Source organism: Camelus ferus, chromosome 5 (assembly GCF_009834535.1).
Source record: "Camelus ferus isolate YT-003-E chromosome 5, BCGSAC_Cfer_1.0, whole genome shotgun sequence".
Lineage (NCBI taxonomy): Eukaryota > Metazoa > Chordata > Mammalia > Artiodactyla > Camelidae > Camelus > Camelus ferus.
Window position 1 is genome coordinate 21123881 of NC_045700.1, and position 12509 is coordinate 21136389.

At 33.5% G+C, this 12509-nt stretch overlaps 1 protein-coding gene across 2 annotated transcripts in view; it reads right to left on the reverse strand.

The window, feature by feature from the left end:
* The window catches only part of LRP1B (LDL receptor related protein 1B), a 1593459-nt gene that overhangs the window by 60373 nt on the left and 1520577 nt on the right, over positions 1 to 12509 (reverse strand). For both annotated transcript variants that reach the window (XM_032479383.1, XM_032479382.1), the window contains exon 84: positions 1560 to 1721. In XM_032479383.1, the coding sequence (XP_032335274.1) occupies positions 1560 to 1721 (162 nt within the window). The remainder of the gene's footprint in view (positions 1 to 1559; positions 1722 to 12509) is intronic.

Here is a 12509-nt window from a genome sequence, read left to right on the forward strand (position 1 = left end):
ACAATTGTACGCTGTTGGTGGGAATGTAAATTGGTGCAGTCACTATGGAAAACAGTATGGAGGTTCCTCCAAAAACTAAAAATAGTACTACCATATGATCCAAGAATTCTACTCCTGGATATATATCAAAAAAGAAAAAGAAAACTAAAACTCTAATTTGAAAAGAAATACGCACCACAAAGTTCATAACAGTATTACTGAAAATAGTCAAGATATGGAAGTAATCCAAGTGTCCATCAACAGAAGAATGGAGAAATAAAATATATATACACAGTGGAATATTACTTAGATGTGAAAAATAATGAAATTCTACTATGTGCAGCAATGTGGACAGACCTAGAGAATATTATGCTCAGTGAAATAGGTCAGAGAAAGACATATATCATATGATATTACTTATACTGAATTACTAATATTACTAATCTGAAAAATAAAACAAATAAATGTTTACAACATAACAAACATAGAAAACAAACTAGAGGTTACCTGTGGGGTATAAGATTAAGACATAAAAACTATTATGTATGAAATAGATAAGCACAAGAATACATTACATAGTACAGGGAATTATAACTATTATTTTGTAATAACTTTTAATGGCTTATAATCTACAAAATACTGAGTCATTATGCTATATACCTGAAACTAATATAATATTGTTAATCAACTATACCTCAAAAAAAAATGAGCAGTGAAACAAAGTTGTAGCTAAAAAGGGATGCAAGCACAAATAAAAGTTTTTTTTTTTTTTAAGAAAGGACCATACAGAGAAGAAAATATTGATAAAGCAGAAGAAAGAGGGAACAATTGTATGAGACGTGTCCATGAGTGGCTAAGAGGGATCTAATGCAGGAGTGGATAGTATAGCTTTAGACGTAGCATGGGTCCCTAGCCATAAGAAGGAAGACAGAGGTTGTGGTGTAGGACAAAAGAATTTGAGGGATCTGGTGGTGGGCGCTTATGGCAGTTCTCTTTGAACAACTTCTTATTTTTATCAATGAAATAGGAAGCACGTTCCTCAGCTGAGAATAAAGCTGGGGTGCAGTTAGTGGAGGTCTGAGGGAAAAGGAGAAGATCTGACATCGACATCCAGGAGGGTCAGTGGATTAATGAAGTACAGTAGAAACCCTAGCAAGTGCCCATTTGAGATTAGTGACAAAAACTGAGGTGAGACCAGTCCATAAGATTATGTATTTTTTTCCCATTGCATTCATCAACGGCATGCCAGGTCGGGACAGATGAAGAACTGGATTCAACCACAATTATGGTTTTCTAGAAAAGTACAAGAGAGGGGGAGACGGAGCAAGACTGTTAAGGGTGTATACAAGGGAATGATTTTTAATGATGGACCATGGAATCTCAGCTGGGAAAGGAAGAAAGAGAATCTTTAAAATAATAGATGGATGTGACGAATAGTTAGAGTTGAGGAAAGGTGAACCTGAAAAATAGGGGTAACTGAAATTGAGACAATGGACAGACTGAAGATATAGGTGATAAGATTACTTAATGCATGCGTCACAGCACATGGTCAGACTGTCTCGGGGAGGTGATTCACTTACAGTGCTGACATCTGTCTCCAGTATGTTCAGGCTGGCAGTGGCAGGAAGGCTGATTCCCAGCGGTAACACTGCAGGTCCCTCCATTTTGACAAAAATCCTCACAGACTGTCTTACCACAGTTTGGTCCAGTGAACCCCAGTGCACAGCTGCAGGTGGGTCTCCCTATTGGGAAAAAAATGTAATAAAAAGGAAATTAGTTGACAAAAACTGTCTATTTACATGGAATCCACACTAGGTAAGAATCAGGAAGTCAGGATTCTGGGCAAAGTTTGTCCACTACTTCATCTGTGACTTTATGTGGTAACATAACCTCTTTGGGTCTCAGTTTCCCCGGGTTCCCAGTGAAGCCTAGATTAGAAGGTAACTCAGGTTCACATTGGGTAAAATAATCAGAGCTCATTTAAGAATAATTATACGTGCATACGTGTATTTTAAGCTTTAAAGCGCTTGTGCTATTCTTTGAACTTCTCTTTTCATGTCCATTTTGCTTTTTCAGTTATTTTTGTTCTACTCATGTGGTAATGCAGATTACCAGATTGTGTTGGCCATTAGAATATAAAATACAGACAATCATATTCCTCAGTGTGCAGTCATCATGTACCAGCCACCGCTGTATCTACATAAAGTGTGAGCTTAGGCTTACTATAAATGAGTGTTTTAACAAGTTTAACATGGCTGTGCCATCTACAATAAGATTTCTGAATATTAGTTGTTTGATTTGATTTAAATACACATACTGCATTTAGTATATAAGCACTTACTGAGTCCTATTCTATGTCATTTTTATATTTTTATTCATGGTAAAGGACTGTCACTTGTAGTCTACTAAGATGACTTAAGAAATCTAATGTTAACAGCACACAGTAGCTAATCTGATAGAACTGCAGATATTTCACTTTATTTGTTCTGTGGGAGTTAACGTCACAATGAAAGATAAACAATCCTTTAAGGTGTTTTGAACATAACATGGTTAACTGTTACATCAAGAATGAGTCTCTCTAGCTGCTTCGACTGTCAAGGACTGAGTAGAAAACAGAGTATAGAACTAGCTGTGCAGGACAGGTGAAGGAAAGCAGAACAAAATGAATGGCTATCATTTGTAATGGGGAAAGAATGAAGCTTACAGGTTGTACAAATATAAACTAATAACATGAAAGAGAGAAAGAAAGAAATTCAGAAAGAAAGAAAGAAATTAAGATCTCAATTAACTAGGACTCAGAAAATGTCACTCAGTTGACTAGTATCAGAGAATATCTAACCATCTCTCTTACCATTAGACATGCTGCATAATAAGAATGGTCAGAAAAATGCATGACTTTAAGGCTTAAGACCTGAAAAGTGAAAGTGATAAAAGTTTTTATTTTGGTTGCCAAAGATACCATACTCGGTATTGAAGGACAAATATATATATATATGTATATATATATAAAAGCATTCTTAAGTGAATAAAGTGTCTCCAAATAAAATCCACCTGCATCCACCTGCATTTCCAAGAAAATGAATAAACTGAAGTTCCACAATTTTATTTATTTTACTCTGAAAGGACTCTGCACACTTAAAAATGCTAGAAGCTGTCGTTTGTCAGTGAAGAAAGCTATATACCCTTTCATAGTGAGCAGCATTACTTTAAAACGTATTTATAAATGTTTTTAGTTTGGTGGCAGATAAATTTCTGTTAATAGGTGTAGAAACAAGGTAAATTCTATATACCTTAAAAGCTGAGTAACTTCATATTTTTTTACTGTCAGAAAATGGCTTTAAAGCTTTCAGCCAAGAATTTGTTTATAAAGGTAGTGAATTTTCCAGTTGCTGCTTGCATATAGAGAAAATATCTTCATTGGAACAACAGTGAGTGAAAAGTAAAAGACACAGAGAAGAGAATAGTGGTAGAAGACGAAGAGGATAAATAATTGTTGGAATATAGTCACTAAGGAAAACGAAAGCCCTGAATAAAAGAAGTAAAATCCCTGCATCAACAAGAACCAGTGAATGACTTACAGAGAAATAGAACGTATAAACAGGAACACAAATGAACAAGAGCTTAATGTGAAACAAACAGTGCAGAAACTATAGGAGAAATTAAAATGCATTAGAACAATCAGAAAAAGTGCCAGACAAAGGCAGGATTTAGACACTGTAGATTTATGTTTTTCTACTTACTGTACTTTGTAGGTGTTTTTTTTTTTTTTTTGAACTAGGAGCAAAAAAAGTAAAATGATAAAAATTTGAAAGGAACAAATCCAATCTGCTAAGGCACTTGAAAATCTCTCTGTCCCAGTCACTTGGAGAAATGACACGGTGCTTTCATCACATCCACAGCTGTTTGGAAACTAGGGCAGAGTGACCAGTTTGTCCCCCAGCTAGCATATGCCTCGCATCATTTAGATTCCAGCTGAATTATTTTCAAAAAGCTCCTCTTTCTCTTCCTTTAAAGAGAAGATTCACTTTTGACAAGTAGAAATCTTCATATTCAGGGGAATATCATCTGACTTGAAATCGTGTGGTGATACAGCAGATCTTTTGTTTGCCGATGGGAAATGAACCATCTGTTGCAGAATTTTATAATGGGCTCCATATAATATTTTCAAGAATATCTCTGGGTGCACCCTAACAAGTTGCTTTGGATTGATTTTAGAAAGATTGTTTTTTAGGTAGCTGAATTTGATTTTGACATCTGAAAAGGAAACGGCATTGTTACACTAAGGTACAGATTTGTAGCAGTGATGCATTCAGGGATCTGGGGAGTTGACAGCCAACAAGGGTAGCTCAATCAGAAAGAGGATCAGTTGACCTGAGGAAGGAGGAGGAGGAAGAGCTTGCAGGCTCTAATCAGTCTAGTTTCTATGGCATTTTAAGCTCAAACTTTAACAGTGTAGGTTGTCAGACTGCTTGGATTCATAGACTTTCTGTGCCAGTTACTAATGTGGGACTATGGGCAAACATTACCTCTGTTGATTTCCTTGTGTGCAAAACTGGGGATAATAATAGTACCTACTTTATGAGGTTGTTGTGTAGAATCACACAGAGCAAATGAGAAACATTTCTAACTATACCAACCACAGAGAAAGCACTCAGTTACATTTTAGATCTGAGTAGTATTGTTATTCCTACTGAGATCCCCCACTTATAGGTATGAGTTACTCTGTGACTGTATCTGCAAAAAATCATTCTGAAAATTTTCTTAAGTTACATATTTTCTCTCCATTATTTATTTAATATACTGTTAAATTTGAATTTGTTCATATGGCAGTGACGGGCTAGAACAGAAATTCCCCATCAACTATATCTCAAACTTCAACATTTTCAAACTTCGAATGACGGATCCTTTTTCCTTCTTTATCTTCTCAACATGCTTAATCCTACCCGTTAAAAAGAAAGAACATACACACAACACAGAAAAAAGAAACCTAATATTTGTCACATCTTTCTACTTGTATAATGTCAAATTTTGGTATATTCTTGAGCTTTTTTTGAAAGAATTCTACTCTCAACTGCTTCCAACTCCATCAATATATGACTAAGAAAAATCTTCAATCATAAAGTCACATTCCAATCCTTCACTGGGTGAAGTTTTTATTTTTTAATATACAAAATAATATGTCTTAACCTGTTACTTCTCTTTCTTCACTCTAAAGAGAGGCCAGATCTCTCAATATGCGAGTATCGGTCACACAAATTAATTCGGATTCCCTGATCTTAGAAGAAAGGATTAGGGATGGAGAAATTAATATGTGGTGTTGTCTTTACTGTATATTTACATATTCTTCCAAAATTTACCTCTAATCGCTTAATCCCTAAATCCACTGATTTCTTTGCAAACATCCTCCCCAAATTTTCTCCATAATTTTACATTTATTAACATCTACACTTGAAAATTCTATTTTCCACTTGGATTCTGAGACACTAGCATTGTTGATGTCTCTCTCTCTTTTTTTTTTTTTTTTGGCTGCTCTTTCATAATTGCCTTTATATTCTCTTTCTGTCTAGTAAAAAATGTTTGTCCAAACTCCTTTCAGGTGATATCTCATTTCATGACTTCAGTAATTATGTCTCTATCTGAATGCCTCCATCTGGATTTTCTGACTCTGGGCTCATTGTCCTTTGTAAACATCAGTTCATTCTCACCCTCTCATATGTCCCTGTGTGGATATCTCTGGATGTTCATTAGGGTCACCAACTCCTCCCATGACTCCCCAAGAGGAAAAATGCCCTGTCGTAAACATTGTTCTCAGTGGCATACATGATTTCACTGGACTGAAGGCTCTCACAGTGCTAGGTCCACTCCAGATTCAGTTCCATGTTGTATGTTAGCAAAGTGCCTTGCTAGATGTAAGAATATAATAAATGGAGGTTCATGTCGTTACATTGCATCTGTTTACAAATAGAAGCTTATATCTTCTAAATGTTGCATCAAATTTTCATGCAATAAAAATTAATAATAAACTCTTGAAATTTAACTAGATAACCAGTAATATCTGATGTCAGATCTAGTGAAGATGTAACTATAATCATTAACCATCTATAATCAATGATAAATATTATTAAGGAATAGTCACAACTAAAGAAAGCTCATAAGGAAAAATAAAAATGCTTTGGTATCTCTTAGAGTTCTTTAAATTTCACTGTTCGTGCACGGTCCTTAACATACCAAAAGTCACAGTCTCAGTAAAAGTGGTTAATTCTAAAATACCTCATAAAATATTTAATAGGAATTAAATAAACTTGGTACAAAGTTAAGTTACTTATTTTTGTATCAGGCAGGCCTAAGAAAGAAATCTTGTTAGAAATTTATTAATTGTGTGGCTTTGGAAAACTTAGATTTCCTCAATGGATCTCATTCTGCATCTCATTTTATAAAATGGTGACAGCAATGCCTAACGTGTATTGATTGGTAAAACACTTGGCACAATGCCTGCCACACAGCAAGTACTCAGTAATTGGTAGATTCATTAGTAATAGTAGCATTGGTACTATTATTACTAGTAGTATTGTTATCAAACAACTGATCAATTTAGTTTATTATTTAACCTTTGACAGAGTACATACGCCTTTGATAAGATACTCCATATGGAATCCTGATGCACATTTTTCAATATTCATTCTTTTGAACATACCTTGCCTACAGATAATCCATATATATCAGTTCAAAATAGTATATTTTAATATATATAATAATAAAATCTTTTCTATTATATAGATAAGTATATGAATATCACAAAGATTTATCATTAGTCCTTGTTAAATGAGCACTGAATTTTTATGACATGGTTGCAATTTACATTTAGATAAATAAACTTTTAACTTTATATTACCTTTAGTTATACAATTACAGCAATTTCTCTGATACGGGCAGACAGTACTGATGATTTTCAGTGATACTAGATAATGTCTTAGAGAACTGACTGACATAATCTAGGTTCGCAGATTCTAGTTTTCTTAATCACGCTATCTCACATCTGAAAAATACTGTGTTTGAAACTAAATAAAATATTTAAGAAATTTACCAGAATTCTTGGCATTTGAATTAAGAGTTCAATTATAGCAGTCACCATAATAAAGATGACAATAATTATGCTTGTAAAATATTCAAAATAGTATAATTATGGCATATATACTCAATATAGCAATCACTACCTACTTGCTAATAATTTTAGAGTATAGCTTGTTTGGTAGCTTTTAGTCAAGTAATACATCAATGAATATGCTTTCTCAAAAGCATATATTTTCATTTAAATATTATTAAGGTGTATGTAGTTGGCATTTTTCAATAAACAATGTAATACTGTAAGTGTGTCTTTAAAAGCTAGATTTACTTAATAAACAGTTTTTAAGCTGATTATAAAAATGTTACTCATAAGAATGACTTAATCAATATTGTATGATTTTAGAAGGTAAAATAACCTCTCTGCTCAACATCAGACAAATAAATTCTAACCCTTTTTTCCTATACAAACACAATATTTGAAAACGTGTGGTTGATTGCTATGAACCAATGCTAGCAAAAGTAATTACATGTGAATTCCTTATGAGAACATGACTATGCTTATTATTTCTGAGAGGTAGATATCTGTTACTGAACATCATTGGTTGGTTCTCTTTTTAAGCAATTTATTTGAATTCATACTCATTTGCCTACGTGAACCATGCTGCTTCCCCTGTTAACTTGGTCTTGTGCTCGTAAATTTTATCCCTGGTTATAACGTTTTATACCTAACTAGCCTTCTGCGTACACAGTCATTGTTTAGCTCAATATTCTGATACGTGTATTGAGTCTAAGTAATAGAAACATTTAATTGACATTCAAAATGCAGAACATATTTACACACATTTACATTAATGTTCTCTGAAAATACTATCTAAAAGTTACAAACCTTTTACTCACAACATCTTCACTGTTTGGACAAAAGCCACACTCTTGCTTCCTTATACAGAAGTAAATAAGCTGAGAGACAAGTCAGCACAGCATCCTTCAGTTACTGGATTGCAATCAGAAAGCCTGCCTCCTGCCCTCTCACCCTCAAGACTACTCTCCTTGGTGAAATCTGCACTTCTCACTTAGATTCAAGTAATAGAAGTTTTGAATGCTTTAAAGAAAAATTGCTAGTCTTTTTGATAAAGAGATTTGACATTTTACTTTTCCACTTAAGATAATGTTTTCCGAGACCGAAAGTGAGTGCTCATTTACACATCATTTTAGCAAGTTGACTATAGCTGTCGGGTTGTCTTAAGTATCACAAGTATTACAGAGAACTATTCAGCAAAGCCTCCCAGGTACTACTTAATATATTCCGACATGTTTCAAATTATAGGTCACAATCTATTTATGCTTCTGGAAAGTTCATTTTCAGCCAGCACTGTGGAAATGAGACTGAAACATTTTGTCTTTTCTATGAATACAAGTAAAGCCAACTCAAGCCTTCTGACAGTAGCCTAGAGAGCTGTAAGACTAAATAGTTTGGTATTGCGCTCACCATATGGTCCACATGAACCAGTAACTGTGATTCATGAAGCATGGTTAGAGAGACTCTTAACTTTAATTCTCTCATAGGTTTGTTATGAAGATTCAAGGACCAACAACAGTGCCTGGCACTTAGTAAGCAGTCCAATGTATATTAATTGTCATGATCCTGACAGTGATAATAACTAGTGTTATTTTAATTTCTAATAATTATTGATATTTTAATTTTTGATTCTAACAATAAAGCATGGTGGAACATTTAGAAAATATGAAAGTGTAAAGAAGGACCTACTTCCTTATATAGACACTTGCGTATGCATTTTTTCCACATTGGGCTCATATTATATAAGCAGGTCTTTTTCTTGTGCTTTTCAACTTTATTTTCAAGTACTTTACAACATGAACATTTTTCTTTATTACATAGCCTACAATTGTGGCTTTGTTTATTGTATAACATTTCTCTTTTAGATATGCTATATTTTATATATTAGCTATTGGGTTCAGGTTTTTAATTCCAATCTTATATCACAAACAACGCTATATTGAACATTTTCACTTCTAAATATTTTGCTTTTTGTGATCATGTAATCTTTGGGATATGTTTGTAGAAGTGACATTATTTATTTAAAAGACACTGGAACTTTTTAAAACTCTTGCTGAGTACTTCCAAATTGCTAACTGCAAGGCTCTGCTATCAACGTTTCCTTCTGGTTAGTGATTTAAGAACGCTGGGGGCCCCTGCGTCTGGCTGGGCTCCCCCTCCCTCTTCTCCCCCTTTCCTCTTCTCTTGCGTTTATTTGTGTGCACATGTGTGCAGGTTCTGCCACTTGCTCATTATGCTTTCTTGTTTTTTCTACTTGATTTGTCACAGCTACATACTCTTATGTCACTGTTTTGTTAAACTATATGCACTATTTAATGTTTTCAATTTTATGTTTCCAACTTACTCTCTTGCATTCTTAAAAAGCAAACAGGACCCAACATCCTGCTTTTAGCACTTTTTAAATATAATCAATATCTATGTTCAGGGAGCCAGGACATCAAGCTTAATTTAAAGTAAAAACAGCCCTCACTTAAATAAAAAGTGGAAGGAAAATAAAGATGGGCAGTTTAAACATATGTCCACCTGTTATCAAGATGTTAATTAGGTGTACATGTATTTTACATTCCAGGTGCCTATGTGACTTGAGAGACATCAGTACATAGGTTTCATTGTTAGTTTCATGATGTTTCAAGGATGTCCAAAAGTTCCTAGCTTACCGTGCCTTTGAGCAAACGTTTTTAGGACAGTCATATTTGATCATAATTGATGGCAGTCCCATCATATTTGGGGCAGTGGCCTGGACAGAAAGATCCTAAATGAATGAGACAGAAAATTCTCTCCATCTACCTGCCCTTGTTATTGCAGTGAGAAGATTTTGATTTTTTTCTTTCTTCAACAGAGCCCTCTTTCCTCTGGCTTCATTTCTGAGAATAAAACCTTTCACTGCCAAAGTACACAGATGCCGTGACAGAGAGCACCACAAAGACAGCTTTTGCTGTCTTCTTGTTATATTCATTTAAATAATTTAATACAAATGTGCTCCCTACTATAAAAAATTGCACTATCACCTCTTCACCTAGCCAGTTTCATATATAGTCAAACTTCACACAATAGAATTGCCTTCCTTTCTATATAATTCCAAACTTTGTAAGTGAGAGTATTTGAATATATTGTCCCAAATTTATAAAACTTCTTGTTTCATTCCTCTAAATCAACCATGTAGGAAATCCTGATTCATTTTGGTATAAACATTAGAAGTCTAAATAACAGACCTATAAGAGTAAGGAAAATACCACACAGTATGAACGTATCTTAGAGAATAAATATTCATAAAGTGAAGATTAATTGTACATATAGTTAATTATATAAATATCTTAATATATTTGTGATGAAAAATAATTTCATAAATTATTCTCTATTTTCTATAATAAAATGACTGAATAATTTAATTTTTTACTCTCATTTCCATTGCTTTCCCAAGGCAAACTTTATCTTAAATTTATCGTATAAATAGATAACAGAAATAAACTACATGGATCCTTGTTGATATAATCAATGTCAAACTATTTCATTTTGTAGTATCTTCCTATATGGGTATAGCGCATGTATTTTATTTTTAGTCTTCTTTATCATAAAAAAACCTTAAGGAATAAGGAAAAACTCATTCCTTAGGCAAAACTTTAATTATGCCTCTCAGATGTGTGCCTTTAACTGGTGACATTTCCTTTGTTCAGTTATTATAGTTCTATACAACTGTCATAAACTTATAAATTTTAATTAAGGCTGCCCCAAACCCTAGTTGTATAGTGTCCACATAGGAATTTGCCAAAGGCTTAACTATAAGTAAACCAACAATGAATAAATCCATGAATTGCCCACTGGGATTTGTTTAACAAATTAACATTTGTGTGGAGATAATGAGGTTCTACAGTCTATAAACACCAAACAATGTTTTTATAAAACCACATTTTTAAAAGTAAGAAATGTTTTGTAAATGACTTAATTAAATATTGTATTCGTATTAATTATTAGATGTATAAGACAATAAACTGCATGGCCACATCTCATGTTGAATTCATATAAGAACTCATTTATATTACTAATTTGAAATATAATTTTTTCCTGAACATATTATCTATATAAATTGAGATCTTATTCTCTGGGTGCATAGATGAACTTAATATATTATAAATTTTAGAATGTAGCAAGGTCTGGACCAACGATTTGAATGAAACATTAAAAGTTGTGCTGTATTCATATACCATTCAGGATCCATTAACAGGACAGCAAATTCAGTGTTTCATAGAGATTTGTCCCTGTGGATCCACTGCAAGTTGAATAGGTAGCCATAGTTTGGAGTGCCAAACTCTTTAGTCGGCTTAAATATTTCCAAAGATAAATACAAGAAAATCACCTGGTTATAACCCAATGATTTGTATTATCTTAATGAGAAAATTAAGTTAACATTAAATAATAAAAACTCGAAGCAACTCATTTGCATAAGAGCTTCTTGCCTAAAGCTAAGTGGTATGTGTGTTACTAAAATATAATTACAGGTCATATTCCTTTCCCACACATTCAACAGATTCCTCATTTGCATACTCAATGAAGGTCTCAGTACTACAATTTTTCCTATAGCAATAAAATACACTCTGCTGAATGGACTAGCTCCCCTGCAGGCAGAATGCGAACATGTAGTAAGACTCCTAGTGCCTTTTTTAGTTCAACCTGATAAATATTTTTTCAAATGTCTCTTGAGTAGTTAGAATACCTTTATTATCAATTAATTATAAGTCAAAAATATATAGACATAAAACTATCAAACTTAAAGAAACAGTATGCTCTTACTCTTAGACTGCAAATCAGAAAACAGCTTGCTTCCCCTGAACTCCATTGAAAATGCTTCTTCCTGTGGCTCTTTCAGTTAGCACTGTGCCAAATACTTCAAAGAATAGTGTAAGCATTAGAAGCGGTGAGAAATCCCAGTAAGACAGAAATTAGCCATGTAGGGGGTGTGAACATCACATGGATTGATTTTCCATCTGACTAAATTTGCAGTTATTGTAGTAGAATTAAATGTGCATAGATTGTACCCTAATAGTTGCATAATGTTCTTTGCACTGGATATTGGAATTTGCAAATTATATTTTTAGTATGCATTAGGGATAATTTTTTTCCAGTGGGAACATTTTAAATTTAATAGAAGTCAGTAGGAAAATATGTTTTAATGTTCACTTATGTGCTGTAGAAAACACTTTTTGCAAACATGGCTATGGAATAAATTAAGAAGAATCTCAAGTATATCCTAACATGTAGTAACCTGATATTTTCAAAGCAATATGCTTTGAATATACTATATCTTAATGCCCACAGAGTAGTTATGATTTTGGATAGGAATTATAATGCCAAAAGATGCAACTGATATAGTATATACACATTTAAAATAAAC